This window comes from Lotus japonicus, chromosome 2, assembly GCF_012489685.1.
Source record: "Lotus japonicus ecotype B-129 chromosome 2, LjGifu_v1.2".
Lineage (NCBI taxonomy): Eukaryota > Viridiplantae > Streptophyta > Magnoliopsida > Fabales > Fabaceae > Lotus > Lotus japonicus.
This window is the reverse complement of record NC_080042.1, coordinates 57,204,178-57,220,346: the sequence shown is the minus strand read 5'-3', so window position 1 is coordinate 57,220,346 and position 16,169 is coordinate 57,204,178. Positions and strand designations below refer to the sequence as shown.

The 16,169-nt window shown below is 39.1% G+C and overlaps 1 protein-coding gene across 2 annotated transcripts in view; it reads left to right on the top strand.

Annotated features, from left to right (window-relative positions):
* Positions 1-11,069, top strand: part of LOC130738485 (uncharacterized) — a 38,771-nt gene extending 27,702 nt beyond the window's left edge. For both annotated transcript variants that reach the window (XM_057590471.1, XM_057590470.1), the window contains one exon: positions 10,570-11,069. In XM_057590471.1, coding sequence (XP_057446454.1) covers positions 10,570-10,715 — 146 coding nt within the window. In that variant the 3' untranslated portion in view covers positions 10,716-11,069. The remainder of the gene's footprint in view (positions 1-10,569) is intronic.
* Positions 11,070-16,169: the final 5,100 nt, after the last annotated feature.

The window sequence follows — 16,169 nt, the reverse complement described above, 5'->3', positions numbered from 1 at the left end:
AAGCGTTGTGGTTGGTTGATATGAAATGTGATAAGTGAGAGAAAATTTATTAAATGATTGTATATGTGGAATAAATTAGAGATAAATTCATTAATTTTATATCTGATAAGGATTGTCACGTGAACTAATGACATACAACATAAAAATATGTTAAAAATATTTGTTTTCATCTTCAGGACTAATATGAATCAAACAATATTTTCAGAGATTTTTTTAATGACCCTGTACTATCATTGGGCTTACAGCCTTTGTAATTCAGTGGGCTTACAAACTTTGTAATATTGGGCCAGGCGACCGATGACTCGCACGGGTCAAAACCAGCATATAAATAAAGGACACCGCCCAAGCGGTGGGGGATCCAACACTTTTTTACTCATTTGCTACTTTGTCATATCTTGTGATTGCTTTCTAGTTGCTTAGCCCTGACCAGAGTTCTAGACCGGAACATTGGCGCCCACCGTGGGGTCGAGGAATTTAATCCTAGGCTTCAAACTCACTGAAAATGGTGAATCGATCTGGAGCGAATGGAAGGGACAGTCATGTTAACCATGAAAATGTTCCGCCCGACATTTTGCAACAGATCATGGCGGATCTAACTGATCTCCGCCAACACAATCAACAACTGCAAACTCAACTTGCTGAAATCAATCAAGATCGGGGCCTACATGAGGGCGATCGTAGAATGGCAAAGATGGTGGTAGATTTTCAACCGTTCACGGATGACATTGCAAATACTACCGTCCCAGATAATTTGAAGACTTTGGTTCTTGTTTCATACTTTGGAGATTCTGACCCAAAGGATCATTTGGTGTACTTCAACACCAAAATGGTTATCGTGGGCGCTTCAGATGCTCTGAAGTGGAAAATGCTTCCCTCAACTCTCAAAAAGTAAGCGATGACTTGGTTTACAATGCTTCCACCGCGTTCAATTGCTGGATTTATGGATTTATCTGCGAAATTCTTGTCGCAATTTTAAACTAGTCGCGCCCAGAAGGTGACTCCAGCAGCTTTATTTAATGTACAGCAAAGGCCTAATGAAAGTCTTCAATCTTTTATGGGGCGTTTCAATCAATTATCGGTACATTTGGAGGACAAGATGCCGGAAATTTGCATAGCGGCTTTTGAATTGGGTCTTCAGTCAGGAAATTTGAACAATAGCTTAAGCCGTAAGCCCGTGGAGACGATGGCGGAATTGCGAAGCAGGGTGCAAGGTTTTATTCGGGAAGAACAAAGTGATCGTATAAAGAGAAACCGCAAGAATGCAGCGGTTACTGGCCAACAACAACAGTCGGATTCGAAGAAGGCGACGGTTAATGACCAGCGCTCGGGCGAGCGGTTTCAAAAGGAGAAAGAAGTTACAACAATACAAGTCGTTTTGATAACCGCTCTAATTTTCGAAATCGTGCTCAGCCTTATTGAAATCGTGATTATGGACAATCGATGACGTGGACCAGAAACCAACAAGACAGGTCGACCCCACTTATAGTTAATTTAACTGAAACCCTGCACATGTGTTTGGAGGCTAACACGATTTGTTTTCCAAAGCAACCGAAACGCCCACCAAGCAACGTGGACAGAAATAAGTGGTGTGAATACCATAGAACTACGGGACATAAAATTGATGACCGTTTCACCCTAAAGAAGGAGATTGAGGCTTTGATAAAAGCAGGTTACATGTGTCAACTGGAGGGGCGCAAGGAATCAGATGGAGCTGGAACTTCAACGAAGTGTGATGAGACCTGAAAGGAAATCGAAGAGGCGGAGCCAAAGAAGCAAGCTGGAGGCGAAACTAAAGGGCGTATCCATTCTTTATTTGGAGGATTTCGGGGAGGAGGCATGAACAACTCTCCCAGAAAGATGTATGTTCACTCTATAAATGTCGTGTATGCTAATGATTGGGGAAGTTGAGGAATCAATCAGCCCGATATTATATTTACTGTCAAAGATTTTGAGGGAGTTAAGCCTCATGAAGATGATCCCATTGTGGTGATGTTAAAAATTGCTGATTATGAAATTGAGAGGGTGATGACCCTATTTTAGTAGTGTTTTTAGGGTCATTTCTTTGAGTGTTTTGAGTCTTTTTGTTGAGTCTCATGTAGTGTTTCATGCATTCTCATGCATTTTTGTTTTGGTAATTTAGTAGTTTTATAGGGAGTTTTCTTGCATTTTAAGTAAAGTTTAGGTCTTGCATGGTTTTGTTGTGTTTTATGAAGGACCTCTTGTGCTAATGAGCTCTTGAAGCTTCTAGAATCTTCCATGACTTGTTGGTTAGGTTTGGAGAGCAAAAACTGAAGGAGAAAGAAGGCCAAGAAGCATGGAATTGATGGAGAACTTAAAGAGGATTGAAAAGAGGAGTTTCAGAAGCCAAAAAGTCCTTTTCAGGCGAGCTTAAGCGCCTAGGCGCTGGGAATGGGCGCCTAGGCGCCAATTGGGTCCAGAGGCATGTTTTTCAACATGCAATTGGCGCTCAGGCGCTTTGAATTGGCGCCTGAGCGCCCAGTCTCGTGTAATTTGCCTATAAATAAGGCTTAGGCCAATTTCTTTGATACATTTTTTGACATTTTGACATTTTACTCATTTTTGATCAAGTTTGAGAGCTGAGGAGAACTTTGGGGCCAAGGGAGGCTTCCAACTTGTATTTTTCCTCAGGTTTTCTTTACATTTCCTTTATGAATTCACTAGCCATGAGTGGCTAGTTTACTTTTTGCTTTGGGTTAAGAGATTCTATGAAATTTTAGTTTGTTAAATCCTATCTCTATGCATGAGTCTTGATTTAATTTTGTATTTCAATTCCTTATTGCATGTTTAGCTTTGGTGCACCTTTGCTATAGACTAGATTATAACCAAATGGAAGTTTGTTATGATTTAGGGACATGAATTGAAATAGATCCTTCTATACTTGCTTCTAGGCATAGAGTGAGGGGAGGGTTTTGTTGGCCTGAATATACATGCTATCATACCTCTTATGAATGTTTAAGTACACAAGGAATTGGGCTTATCTTTCAGTTTGAGAGAGTTACTTTTGTGAGGAATCAACTAGTAAGTACATAGGCTATAACAACAAGAGTTAAATCAAGGTATCACATGCATAGGATAAGTGGACTAAAATGGATTAGATGATCAACAACCCAAGGCAATTTTCCATCAATTGTTATTTCAAACTTTACCAACATTGCTCTTTTGCAAATCTTTTGTCACAATCAACCAAAACCAATTTCTGAATTTTACTGCTTTAGAAACTTGCAAACTTTAGACTTAAATCAACAATTCTCACTCACAATCCCTGTGGTTCGATATTTTAAAACCCGGAGGTATTCGTACACTTGCGAATTGACCAACAGAGGGTACTGCTGGATCAGGGGAATTCTGCAGATTTGATACATGGAGATGCATTTGAGAAACTAGGGCTTACATAAGCTGATTTATTGCCATATGATGGGGCGTTAGTTGGTTTCTTAGGTGAGAAAGTATTTGTTAGAGGGTATGTGGAGCTGAATATCGTGTTTGGTGAAGGTAAAAATGAGAAAGCCTTTGCCATTAAGTTTCTTGTGGTACAATGTACGTCGCCATATAATGTGCTTATTGGAAGACCATCGCTTAACTAACTTGGGGCGATTATTTCAACAAGACACTTAAGAGTTAAGTATCCGTTGGATAAAGGTGGAGTTGGAACTTTGAAAGCTGATCAGGTGGTTGTTAGGAAATGATATTCCGACAGTTTCAAGCAGTATGGTCACATGGGGAAAAGAGCAGTGAAGGAGGGACATAGAGTTTTTGGGGTTGATGTTGATCAAGATGAGGTCAGTTTGGACCCGAGAGAGGGCTTTTCCGATTTCAAAATGACTCCAGAAGAGGAAACAAAGACAATGAAAATGGGCGAAAGGAATTTGAAAGTCGGGGTGAATTTGACTCCAATCCAGGAAAGCAGACTAGTGCAACTGTTAGCTGAGAACATGGACTTATTTGCTTGGAGCGCACGGGATCTTCCGGGAACTGATCCAGAATTCATTTGCCACAAATTGGCATTGAATCCTGGTGTGAAGCCAATCGCCCAGTTGAAGCGTAAGATGGGCGAAGAAAAGGCACTTGTAGTGAAAAAAGAGACTAATAAATTAATTGATGCAGATTTCATAAGGGAAGTGAAGTATCCTACTTGGCTGGCTAATGTTGTTATGGTCAAGAAGAGTAATGGAAAATGACGAATGTGCACGGATTATACAGATTTGAACAAACATTGTCCAAAAGATTCAGATCCGCTACCAAACATTGATAAATTGGTTGACAGGGCTTCAGGATTTGGAATGCTGAGTTTGATGGACGCGTACTCGGGCTATCATCAAATTCGCATGTATGCGCCAGATGAGGAGAAGACTGCATTTATGACAAATCAAGCAAATTATTGCTATCAGACTATGCCATTTGGGCTAAAAAATGCAGGAGCTACTTACCAAAGGTTGATGGACAGGGTTTTTGAAAAGCAGGTAGGGCGCAACATGGAAATTTACGTGGATGATATGGTGGTTAAATCAGAAGAAATGGGCGGTCATTGTTTGGATTTAACCGAAGCTTTTGGGGAAATCAGAAAGCATAGCATGCGTTTGAATCCGGAAAAATACTCTTTCGGAATTCAGAGTGGAAAATTTTTGGGCTTTATGATTACTAGAAGAGGAATTGAAGTTAATCCTGATAAGTGCAAGGCAATTCTGGACAAGCAAAACCCAACATCAGTGAAAGAAGTACATAAGCTAACAGGAAGGATTGCGGCTCTGTCACGATTTTTACCATGCTCGGGGAGTAAGGTGGCTCCATTCTTTCAGTGCTTGAGGAATAACAAATATTTTCAATGGACAGATGAATGCGAGCAGGCTTTCCAAAATTTAAAGGAGCATCTGGCTAAGCCTCCCATATTGTCAAAACCAATTCCAGGTATTCCGTTATCAATTTTCATTTCCATATCAGATAATGTTGTGAGTTCTGTCTTATTGCAAGAGTGTAAAGATGAGTTGAGAATTATATATTTTGTGAGCCATGCTTTACAAGGGGCTGAGTCAAGGTATCAAAAAATAGAAAAAACTGCACTAGCTTTGATTGTCACCGCCCGAAAGTTGAGACCTTATTTTCAAGGTTTTCAAATTAAAGTCAAAACTGACTTCCCTCTACGCCAAGTACTGCAAAAGCCTGATTTAGCAGGGCGTATGGTTTCTTGGGCTGTCGAATTGTCAGAATTTGGTATAGTGTTTGAGAAGAATGGACAGATAAAGGCGCAGGGCTTAATAGATTTTGTGAATGAGATGTCTCCAGAAGAGAGAGTATCAGAAGAAGTGGAATGGGTTTTGTCTGTTGATGGTTCGTCAAATGTGAAAGGAAGTGGAGCTGGCATAGTTTTGGAAGGTCCAGGCGGAGTGATTATTGAGCAATCTCTCAAGTTCGATTTTAAGGCAAGTAACAACCAAGCGGAGTATGAAGCAATTGATGACCCATCTGATTCTCCAAATTCCTGAGGAAAGCCTCATGATTTTTGTTGGTATTTCTGCTCTCAGTCATGAAGGACTCAGTGGTCTGAGCTAGTTTTCCCACAATGTCTTCCAAGCTCCTTTTCCCAGAGTTCTGATCCTGTTGAGGTTGTTGCCTCTGATCTTGATATTGGCCCCTTTGTGGATTGGAGTACTGCTTAGAATTTCCTTGTTGTGCATATCCATCTTGATTTCTGTAAGACAAACTAGGATGATTGGCCCACTGGGGTTGTCTGTACCAGTAGGTGGATCATGCCTAATGCTTCTCATATACTTGATCTCTTCATCCATTGCCTCATTCTCAGTGCTTATCTTGCGATCATCCATCCTCTTGAACATGACATCCATCTTCTCTGACAGTGCCTTGTTAGACGCCATTACATTGTCATATGCCTGAATTTGATTCACGCTTCTCTTGTTGCATCTATCATAGCTAGAGTGGGCTTCCCTTTCAGCCAGATTGTTGATGATTTCAAGAGAATCCTTAGTTGACAGATGATCAAAAGCTTCATTCTTGCCCGCAAGGTCCAACTTGACTCTTGTATCTTTGTTGAGAGCTGCATAGAACCTGTCTACCTGTGCTGATTCTTTCAAATTGTGGCCTAGACACTTTCTAAGAAGTCCCTTGAACCTTTCCCATACATCATGAAGATTCTCTGATTCCTTTTGATAGAAAGTATTGATGTCATGCTTCAGTTGCCTCATGCGAGAGCTAGGAAAAAACTTTTCTGAGAACTTCTTGGCTAGATCATCCCAAGAAATTATACTCTGTTGAGGTTGAGCCCTCAACCACTCTTCAGCAGCGTCCCTCAGAGAGTGGGGGAAGAGTGTTAGTCTGACATCATCCAGACTTACTTGTTCAGATACCACGGGGGACACCTGCATAGTAAACCGATCCATGTGAGCATATGGATCCTCCAGTACGCTTCCTCCGAATTGATTCTGTGCTATCGAGTGCATTATGTGTGGTGGAATTTTGAAACCTCTTGGTAGGCCTGTTGGTTTGACAATGCTTCCCTCAAATCTGAAACTGATTTGAGGTGCATTAAGGTCTTTCAGGGATCTCTCGGCCTCCAATGCAGCCTCATTCTCTTGATTCTGAATCAAACGAGCATGTAGTTCAGCTTCCATACGTTCATTAAATTCTGCAGTTAATTGACCACGGAGTCTTGCCTCCATCTCAGCTAGTGACTCTGCAGCCATGGTACTATCGGCATTTTCTCTTGCTTTTTCTCTTCTTTGTTGAGCTCTGTTCTTGCGAGCAGTCTTCTCGATCTTAGAATCAAAAGTAGAGAATTTGGTTCTACAGTACCTCGCATACACTAAAGCAAACAAATTAAGAGCACCAATTTAAAAGCAAAAAAAAATTTTTTTTAATTTTTTTATGAATAAAATAAATTAAAAGCAAATGTCTAAATAATAAAAACTAGCTTAAATCAATAAAAGAAAAATAATCACCGGCAACGGCGCCAAAAACTTGATAAGCCAATCTGCAAGTATACAGATTTGCCCGTAGTAATATAAAAGATATCGTACCCAAGGGATTGTGTTCAATTATCGATTCAGACTAATTCTATGATTTAGTAAGGAAAAGTAAAATAAGATTGGGGGTTTTGATTTAATTTTTCAATTGCAGGGAAATATGAGAAAGCTAATAGAATTTGTGAAACTTAATTTAGAAAAATAGCACCTGGATTAGCTTCGCCAATTATCACTTATGCCTAATCAAACGTGTTTGTGTGAAATAAAAATTACTCTCTATGGTGATCTAGCCTAAGTTCTTAACTTGCTAATTCCTTAAACAAGAAAGACTTTTAATTTGAATATTAAGTCTGTGTTACGAGCACCTAAACCAACAGATTAAAGATAAAATTATAATTTTGGCCACCACTATTAACTCCTACCCTCATTCCTAAGGTCGTAGAGAAAAGTTAATAAATTATTTTCCCTTAAATCCCTAATTTCTAATCACTCTTTCAAGTCTCACAGAAATTAGTAAGGTATTTGCTTGCAATCAAATAGAATTAAAACTGAAACGGAATTCATAGATTCTAACATAAATTCATCACACCAACAAAGTACAAATCAAAGCATAAGATAAAAAAGACTAGGCATCCCAGGTGCTAAAGAAGAATTAGTTCCTCATAGACATGAGAAACAATTCAAAATCTAAGAAGAAAAACATAAGAGATCCAAGAAAACCCGAAAAAATACTCTCAATAACCAAAATTGTGTCTTTGGCTTGCTCAAATTCGTCTCCAGGTGCTCAGAATGTGAAAAATTAGGTTTAAAACGCTATTTATAGCGTTTTTCACGTTCTAGTGGGGTTTCGTTCTGGTGTGGCAGAGTGCACAGTAAGAACATGCACCCTCGCTATTCCTGTCGTCTGATGCTGATCCGGTGGTGCACATGGGTGCTAGTGTACTGTATCATCTATGCGCGATGCACCGTACCAAAACCTCGTTTTTATCTTTTCAGCTGAGGGGTTGATCTGGTGCGGTTACACGCACTGTAAGCCTAAATGGCGCGGAATCTCGTGCGTCTTTTTCCAGTGGGCTGACAAGTGGCGCGATCGCACCAGAAGTACACGGTAATTTAGCGCGTTCGCGCGGCCCATAATTCCAACCTCCAGAATTCTTTTTTTAATTCTGAATTTTCTCTATCTTTTCCAAATCTTCCCCTAAAACAACAATAAAAATAAAATAAAATCATTAGAAGATAATAACAGAAAATAAATAAATGATAAAAATACTTATAATCCTAATAAATCCATAAAAATAATATATAAACTATAAAAATAACTAAAACATATTTAAAATATTAAAATGCATGAATTACTTCTAATGTGTCCTAAAATGACCAAAATATCCTAAAAAATATTTAAACTAAATGACAATAAACTAGGAAAATAGCTCTAAATCCCGGGTCATCAGCAATCATAGCAGGAATGCGGCTGACCAAAGAGATGAATGTGCGTTATCTTTCGATCAAAACCGATTCTCAGCTTGTGGCAAATCAGATTAAGGGAGAATATCAGGCGAAGGATGTTCAGTTGGCAAAGTATTTGGTGAAGGTTCAAGAATTGTTGAAATAGATGGACAGAGTTTAGGTTAATCATGTGCCAAGAGAGGAAAACATCAGGGCTGACATCTTATCTAAATTAGCAAGTACAAAAAAGCCAGGTAAATGAAGGTGATGTTGTGATGGTAACGGGCGGAGCGGCTCTGGATTGGATGGATCGAATTCAAATGTGTTTGGAGGCGAAGGGCTCAAATCTAGCTTTGTTTTCAAAAGATCAGATTCGGGAAGCAAGTCACTACACAATGATGGGAGAGCAGCTTTACAGAAGGGGCATTGGAGTTCCTTTGTTGAGATGTGTCAATAAAGAAGATGCAGAGAGAATTATGTTTGAAGTACATGAGGGAGTCTGTGCAAGTCACATAAGAGGAAGGTATTTGGCTTCGAAAGTGCTGAGAGCAGGTTTTTATTGGCCAACTCTAAAGGGTGATTGTATGGAATATGTCAAAAAGTGTGAGAAGTGCCAAGTCTTTGCTGATCTTCATAGGGCACCTCCAGAAGTTCTAAGTTCAATGAGTTCTTCATGGCCATTTGCAATGTGGGGTGTTGATATTTTGGGACCATTCACTCCAGCTGGGGCTCAAGTCAAGTTTGTTTTGATAGCAGTGGATTATTTTACAAAGTGGATTGAAGCAGAGTCAATGGCGAAGATTACAGCTGAGAAGGTTAAGAAGTTTTATTGGAGGAAAATAGTCTGCAGGTTTGGAGTGCCAGCAACAATTGTTTCTAACAATGGAACACAGTTTACAAGTAGGAAAGTCAGAGATTTTTGTGCAGAGATGAGAATTGAAATGGGGTTTGCCTCAGTGGAACACCCACAATCTAATGGACAGGTTGAAGCAGCAAACAAGGTAATTTTGAATGGTGTGAAGAAGAGGTTGGGCGAAGCAAAAAGGTTTATGGGCTGATGAGTTGATGACAGTAGTTTGGGCTTACAACACAACACCACAATCTACTACTGGAGAAACACCCTTCAAGCTCGCTTATGGAGTTGATGCAATGATTCCGGTGGAAGTTCAAGACATGACTTTTCGAGTGGCAACGTATGAAGGGGAGCAAAATCGGGAGAATATTTTGGTGGATTTGAATTTGGCAGAGGAAATGAAGGCTGATGTTCGTTTAAGGGAAGCTGCAGTTAAGCAAAGGTCAGAAAAGCGTTACAATACTCGAGTGGTACCAAGAAGCATGCGTGTAGGTGATTTGGTATTACGCAGTGGGTGATTTGGTATACTGCAGTTTAAGGGAAGCTGCAGTTCTAAATTGCGGACCGCAACACATGTTGCGGCCGCAATATTGCCGTTGCGAAGCTCACCGCAACCGCATCGGGCCGCAATTGCGGTGAGATTTAATTTCTCCCGCAAAACCCGCAACATAACCGCTTTTACCCCGCAACACCCCGCAATAGAACCGCTTTTACCCCGCAACAGAACCGCATCGGCATATCAGTTGGTTAGATCGACATTTCCGGTGGTTGGAACAAAGTTTTTGGAGTTCAGAACGACATTTCCGGTGGCTGGGATGTGGTGGCCGCTGTAAGCAATAGTGAAGATGAGAGAAAATAATGGTGAAGAGGATTGCGTTTATGGGGAAATTGGCGAGGTAAAGAGAAAGAACAGAAGATTGCGTAGGTGAGTCTGGTGGGGTTGGAACGGATCTGTTTTTGAAGAGAAGGGAAAGGAAATTCATCCTACGTTGCCATGCCTTTCTCCTCTGCACTGTATCTTGAGTCAGTTCCTATTTTTTCTCTTCCCCTGTTTTCTCTCTGGTTCTGTTTCTTTTCTATTGTTTATCTTCCCTCTCTTCCTCTCTTCCTTCTTGTGTCTATACTAGTATACACTATATTGTTCTATTGTTAAATCTAATTTAAAATGATAATTAGAATGATGTAAAATGTTCAAATTAAATAATAATTTGTTAAATATTATAATAAAATAAATAATGATAATAATTATGGTGTTTTTCTACATATTGTGCGAAGATAAAATAAATTCACGCCACAATGGCCGCAATATGCATCGTAGTGACTGCAATGTCCGCAACCGCGACGGCCGCAACCGCAACCGCATCTGCCACCGCAACCGCAATTTAAAACCCTGGCGAAGAGTTCAACTGATTCAAAACTGACACCTAACTGGGAAGGGCCGTACAGGATTTTGCGTGATTTGGGACATGGGGCTTACCATTTGGAGGAGCTATCTGGGCGTAGGATTCCCTGGGCATGGAACGCGCAACACTTGCGCTACTACTACAGTTGAAGTTGTGTTCTGATTTATTTTGTTTTAGTTGGTTTGGTTCTGTTCAAAGACTACGTTGTGTTTGTTTGTTTTGTGATTTCTGTATTTGCTTCAAGTGTCAAGACTATGTGGCTTGTCTGTTAAGACTTAGTAGCATGCACTCTTTTCTCTACCCAGTAGGGAGAGTTTTTAACGAGGCATGACTTTATATTTTAATGAATAAACAGGTATGCACTTTTTTCTCTACCCCAAGCGAGAGAGTTTTTAACGAGGCATAACCTTTAAAAAGTTTCTTGAGTGCTTTTTTAGCATTTAAGTTAATTTTCCACTTAGGTCTATCAATTGGGCGACGCAAGGCAATTGAGAAAGAGTAAGTCTCTTAAAACTAGAGCATTTGACCACGAATACATGAGCACAACCTTAATCTGGATTAAGCTTGTTCAAATTAAGCACAAAGTCTCCAAGCGAGCAAACTTCTATATCAGAATAAATTGCACATCTGATTTAGTTCTTTTTGATTCAATTCAAAAATGCAAAGGCCTTATGAATTCAAAGAATAGTTGTTAAATAAACATCAAAGTTTTCGCGAAAGGTTGATAAGCCCAGTGCTTCGTAATCAAAAGAATTCATCAAAGTTTTCTTTGCGGGAAAAGAATTGATAAGCCCAGCGCTTTGTGATTAAAAGAATCCAGATGTAAGGTACTTGTGCAGTGAATTATTTTCATTTCTTCATGTTGTCGATATATATTACTTAAGGTTTAAGAAAGTGAAATAGTTATTAAGTTAGATTTTCACAAAAGGAAAGTGAAGAAATTAAGTGAAGAAGAAGGATGTTGGGTCACGATTTAGAATAGCAATAAGATTTTCTAACATAAATACGCTTGCATTAATATAAAAAGGGGGGCGATACAGCTTGAACAAAGCGGGATAGTTGAAAAGCAGGAAAGCAGGAAACTAAATCAACCACTTGGTATAAGACCAAGGGGAAACAAAATGTCATCTTTTACATTTTTGGCGAAGGGATTAATAGTTTTCTCCTTCGCCCTCTTTGTTGTTTTCATCGGCACCTTTGTCATCATTTCTTTCTTCTTCTTCATCTTCTTCTTCTTCTCTTTCTTCTTCTTCTTCTTCTTCTTATTCTTCTTCTTCTTCAAAGTTGAGTATGATCAATTTTCCATCAACGATCCTGGCATAGGGATCAATGCCTTCAGTCTTAAGGGGCAGGTTGGGATTGAGGAATAAAATTTGTTTTTTTGGCTTTGTCAAAGCCAGCTTCAAGTTGTGATAGAATAGAGGATTTCAGGGGGGCAGTATCTGCAGAGAGGTCGGCAACCGACTTCTTCAGATTCTCATTTTCGGAGGCTAAAAGGCTCGCTTCCTCTTTCAATTTGGGCTTCTTCTTCCTTCGCCTTCATCAAGGCTAGGTTCTCTTCGGATGTTTTCTTCAATTTTTCAAGTTCTAAAGCCAGGTCTGCGGCTTTCTTCTCATTAGCTTTGTTAGACTTTTCCATTAACTTCATCGCCGATTTCAGTTTGGTGTTCTCTTTCTCCTGATCTTCAAGTTTTTTGGCGGCAGAGAGTCCGTCAAAACCGTTTGATTCAATCTCTATCATTTTGGAAATCGCAGCGATTTCCAAACTCTTGGTCATGACAGCTTGACATGCCTCTTGAAGACCAATTTTTCTTATCTTCTCTCTGTCCACCTCAAACACAAGATTTGTGTCTACCAAGGAGTTGAAGTTAATCCTGGAGTCCCAAAGCGATGTGACCTCCTCTGAAGTCATGTCTTCGAATTCTTTAAGCTCATATTTCCAAGAAGGGGGTGGGGCGCTGGAAGACCCATGTTGATTTCCCCCCTTCGCCACAAACCTGCCCATTGTAGATTGAATAGCAATTTTTTCTGCAGGTTTCTCAATGTTCTGCTTCATTCTTTTTCTCTTTGGGGGAGGGTTTTTTTTCAGTTTCAGAGTGGCTTCCTTCAGGTTCAGTCAAGGTTTTGGTGGGCGTAGCTTTGTTCTTCAATGCTTGTCGTTCCCGGCGAAAGCGGAGGATATCATCTTTAGAGAGGCGAGACATCTTGGCTGAAAGATCACAGAATACAAATCAATGTTAAAATTTTCTTTTGAAGAAAAGTTATAAGTTGAGGGAGGATAATTCGTGATTTTTACCAACAAATTGTGCCAGTTTTCTTTCTTGAAATGCAAGGTAAAAATCAGAGAGATTTAAGTGGATAGTTGACAGAAAATCAACCTCGAATTTCTCATCGGCTGTTTATGAGGATTCGACCACTTTGTAAATAAGTTCGGGCTTATCAGTTCAATAGAAGGGAAAACGTGGGGTGCCATCGTCAAAATAGAAAATATCCTTGCAGTGCTCTGTTTCTTTCAATTTGAAAAATTTTCCTTTCCAGTGTTTGTAATTGCTCCTAAACAGAGTGAACAATCCACTTCCCCTAGCGGAAGAAAGGGAGATATATTCACCTTTCACTTTCATCCCGGAGGTTTCAAAAAAGGAGAAAAACTTTTTGCAAGTGGGTACTATGTTTAGACAGATGCACAATAACTCGAACGCCCTAAGGTAAGCCCAACCGTTGGCAAAGAGTTGGGTTGAGGCGATGTTCATTAGAGATAGGCTAGAGCAGGTGGAGTTAGACAGGGGGAGTTTGTATTCTAAGTCAAAAAACATGGTTTTGAAGAAATAAGTGTGATTTTTTCCATTGTTATCGGGCTTTCCGAAACAACAGGGCTCGTATGGGGCACATTCAATTATGTCTAAGTATGTATCATCACCATCAGCCCTAAAGGTGTACTATGTTAGCAGGTCCATCACCTTGGGGGTGGTGCAATAATCGCTGTATCTAGTAGCGATTTTCCGAGAGATCCAGATTGAATCAGTAGCAGTAGGGTTCTTACGATTCCTAGGTGCTTTACGAGGATTTTTAGCAACCATTTTGACGGAAACCTTCCTGAAATTAAAAGGAAATGGGAACTATGAGGGTAGTGATTAGTGTTAGAAGCTTTTTTGGGTCATGAATTTTGGGGTGTACTAAGTAGGTCGACAGTCGGTTCTGGGTAAAGCTCGGGTAACAAAGATTTAAGTTCGATATTAAAATTTTGATTTGTAAAAAGGAATATGAACGAGGAAGAGATAGAGAAATTACCAGGAGTGTAAGTGCAAAGTTTTGGAGATGGAGAATGCGTTGCTTGTAAATCCTAGAAATGCTTCAAATGTCGAGCGTCAGCACAGGTTGTGTTTCAAGTTTTAGAGAGGATTTTTGAAAAGTTTGGAAGTAATGAGAAGGAGTGTGGGTGATGTTTTTATAGGCGACGAGAGGAAGATAAAGAGGTTGCAATTAGGAATAAACGCGTGCTTCCACGCGTCGATTAGAGTTGTAAGCTTGGAAACGTGTCCTTTCGAGGGCCAGAAATTGTTTTTCTTCTTGTAATGTTTTTGGAGGGAACGGTCGTGTCTGTAGTTTTTGAATTGAATTCTTCGTATTTAGCGTGTGATGGATTTAAATCCGTGGGTTTTAAATGCTGAGTGGAAGCAAGCATTGGGAATGGTTAGGCTTTGCTGCATCACGTGATAAAGTTGGTAGTTTCGAGTTTCAAAATATTTGCATATCTTGTTTATGAATGTGACAGGGACGTGACATTGAAACGACAGATAAAGATTTTGGCCAGGATTCTGCGAATAGAAGCAAGTGAAATAGTTTCATCTTATTTACACAGGCGAAGTTATGAAGTTATGGAAGAAGTTATTTCTCTGGTCATTTGTTATAAGAATTAATGTAATGGTTGTGTAATCACTATGTTGAAGCCTGTGAGCTCATTTCAGATTTAGTGTTGTTACATTTATACTTTACAAGGCGAATGAGTTATGTTGTAGGCTTTGTCAAAAGACACACTACATCTTAAAAGGATTTTAAGATTAGGTGTCTTGTGGGCTTGTGTCTATTATTGGACTTACAACCTTTGTAATTTAGTGGGCTTACAAACTTTGTAATATTGGGTCAGGCGACCCATGACTCGCACGGGTCAAAACCAACATATAAATAAAGGACACCGCCCAAGCAGTGGGTGATCCAACACTTTTTTACTCATTTGCTACTTTGTCATATCTTGTGATTGCTTTCTAGTTGCTTAGCCCTGACCGGAGTTTTAGACCGGAACATCCCCTTTAAATTTAGGTGTATAATTCAGATACCCAAAAACATATTTAACCATATGATAGTGATTCCGATATGATAGTGATTCCGATGTGGCACAATAATATTCACCACAACAATTTTCACTCTCTGAATACTTTTAGTGATATAGAGGCGCACAAAACACAAAAGTATTACTTTCTGAGGCGCAAAAGAAAAAGACAAAAATATTAATTGCTTTAGACTTTTCCTTAACATACCCATAATGGAACCAGCTTGCATGTGGAGCAGCAAAATTAGAACGTTTTTTTTTTCGAAATTAAAATTAGAACGTTAATTTGCAATGAGTAATGATTTATATTAATCTTATTTTTTTTCTATCTCATTTCCGGTCCACATATTATTCTTTTTTTTTCTATATTTAATGTCACATCAAATGTGTCATACACTCTTATTCCTCTTTTTTCTCTTTCGGTTCTTTTCTTGTAAGATGACGAAGATAAAAACAATAATGATTTGTTCACACCTATCTTTTGAGGTGGAGAGGTGGAATGATGAGAGAGATAAGAAGAAAAGAAAAAGTAAGAGAGAGAAAATATGAAATATGATAGATGATAAGATGAGAGAAATAGAAATAAAATGAGGTGAAAATGAAGTATTTAAAAAATGAGGTGTGTATATATCAGATAAAAAATGTACGTGAATAACATTATTCAAGTCCAATCAACTAGACTTCTGGGACACTTGCCCCCTACTTGAGGAACTTTCAGAGCCTCCATTTGTCTTTGCCATGAGCTTCAACAATTGAGGCTCAATGTGATGTGGAAAATATTGGCTCACGGTCAGAAGATAAGAAAATAGTGCAGACACGCACCAAAATGTTTTATCTTTTCTATCTTTCAAAACGTGATGCTCGAGGGAAAGAAAAATAGAAAATGGTCTAAGACATGCACCAATTTTTTTTTTCTTTTCCTTGATTTCTTTTCATTTTTTATTTATTTTTAGACCATCTTCTTTTTAAGTTAAAATTAAAGTAATTAAAATAAATTTTGAATAAGGAAAAGATACACAGGGTAGGATACTAAATGAAGTTCACAGTTGTCCCTAATTATTTATCGAATTAATAAAAAAATTGCAAGGTTAAAATTGAGTGTTTACATTTACCCCTCTTAAATCGATATTCACATATGGATTTTT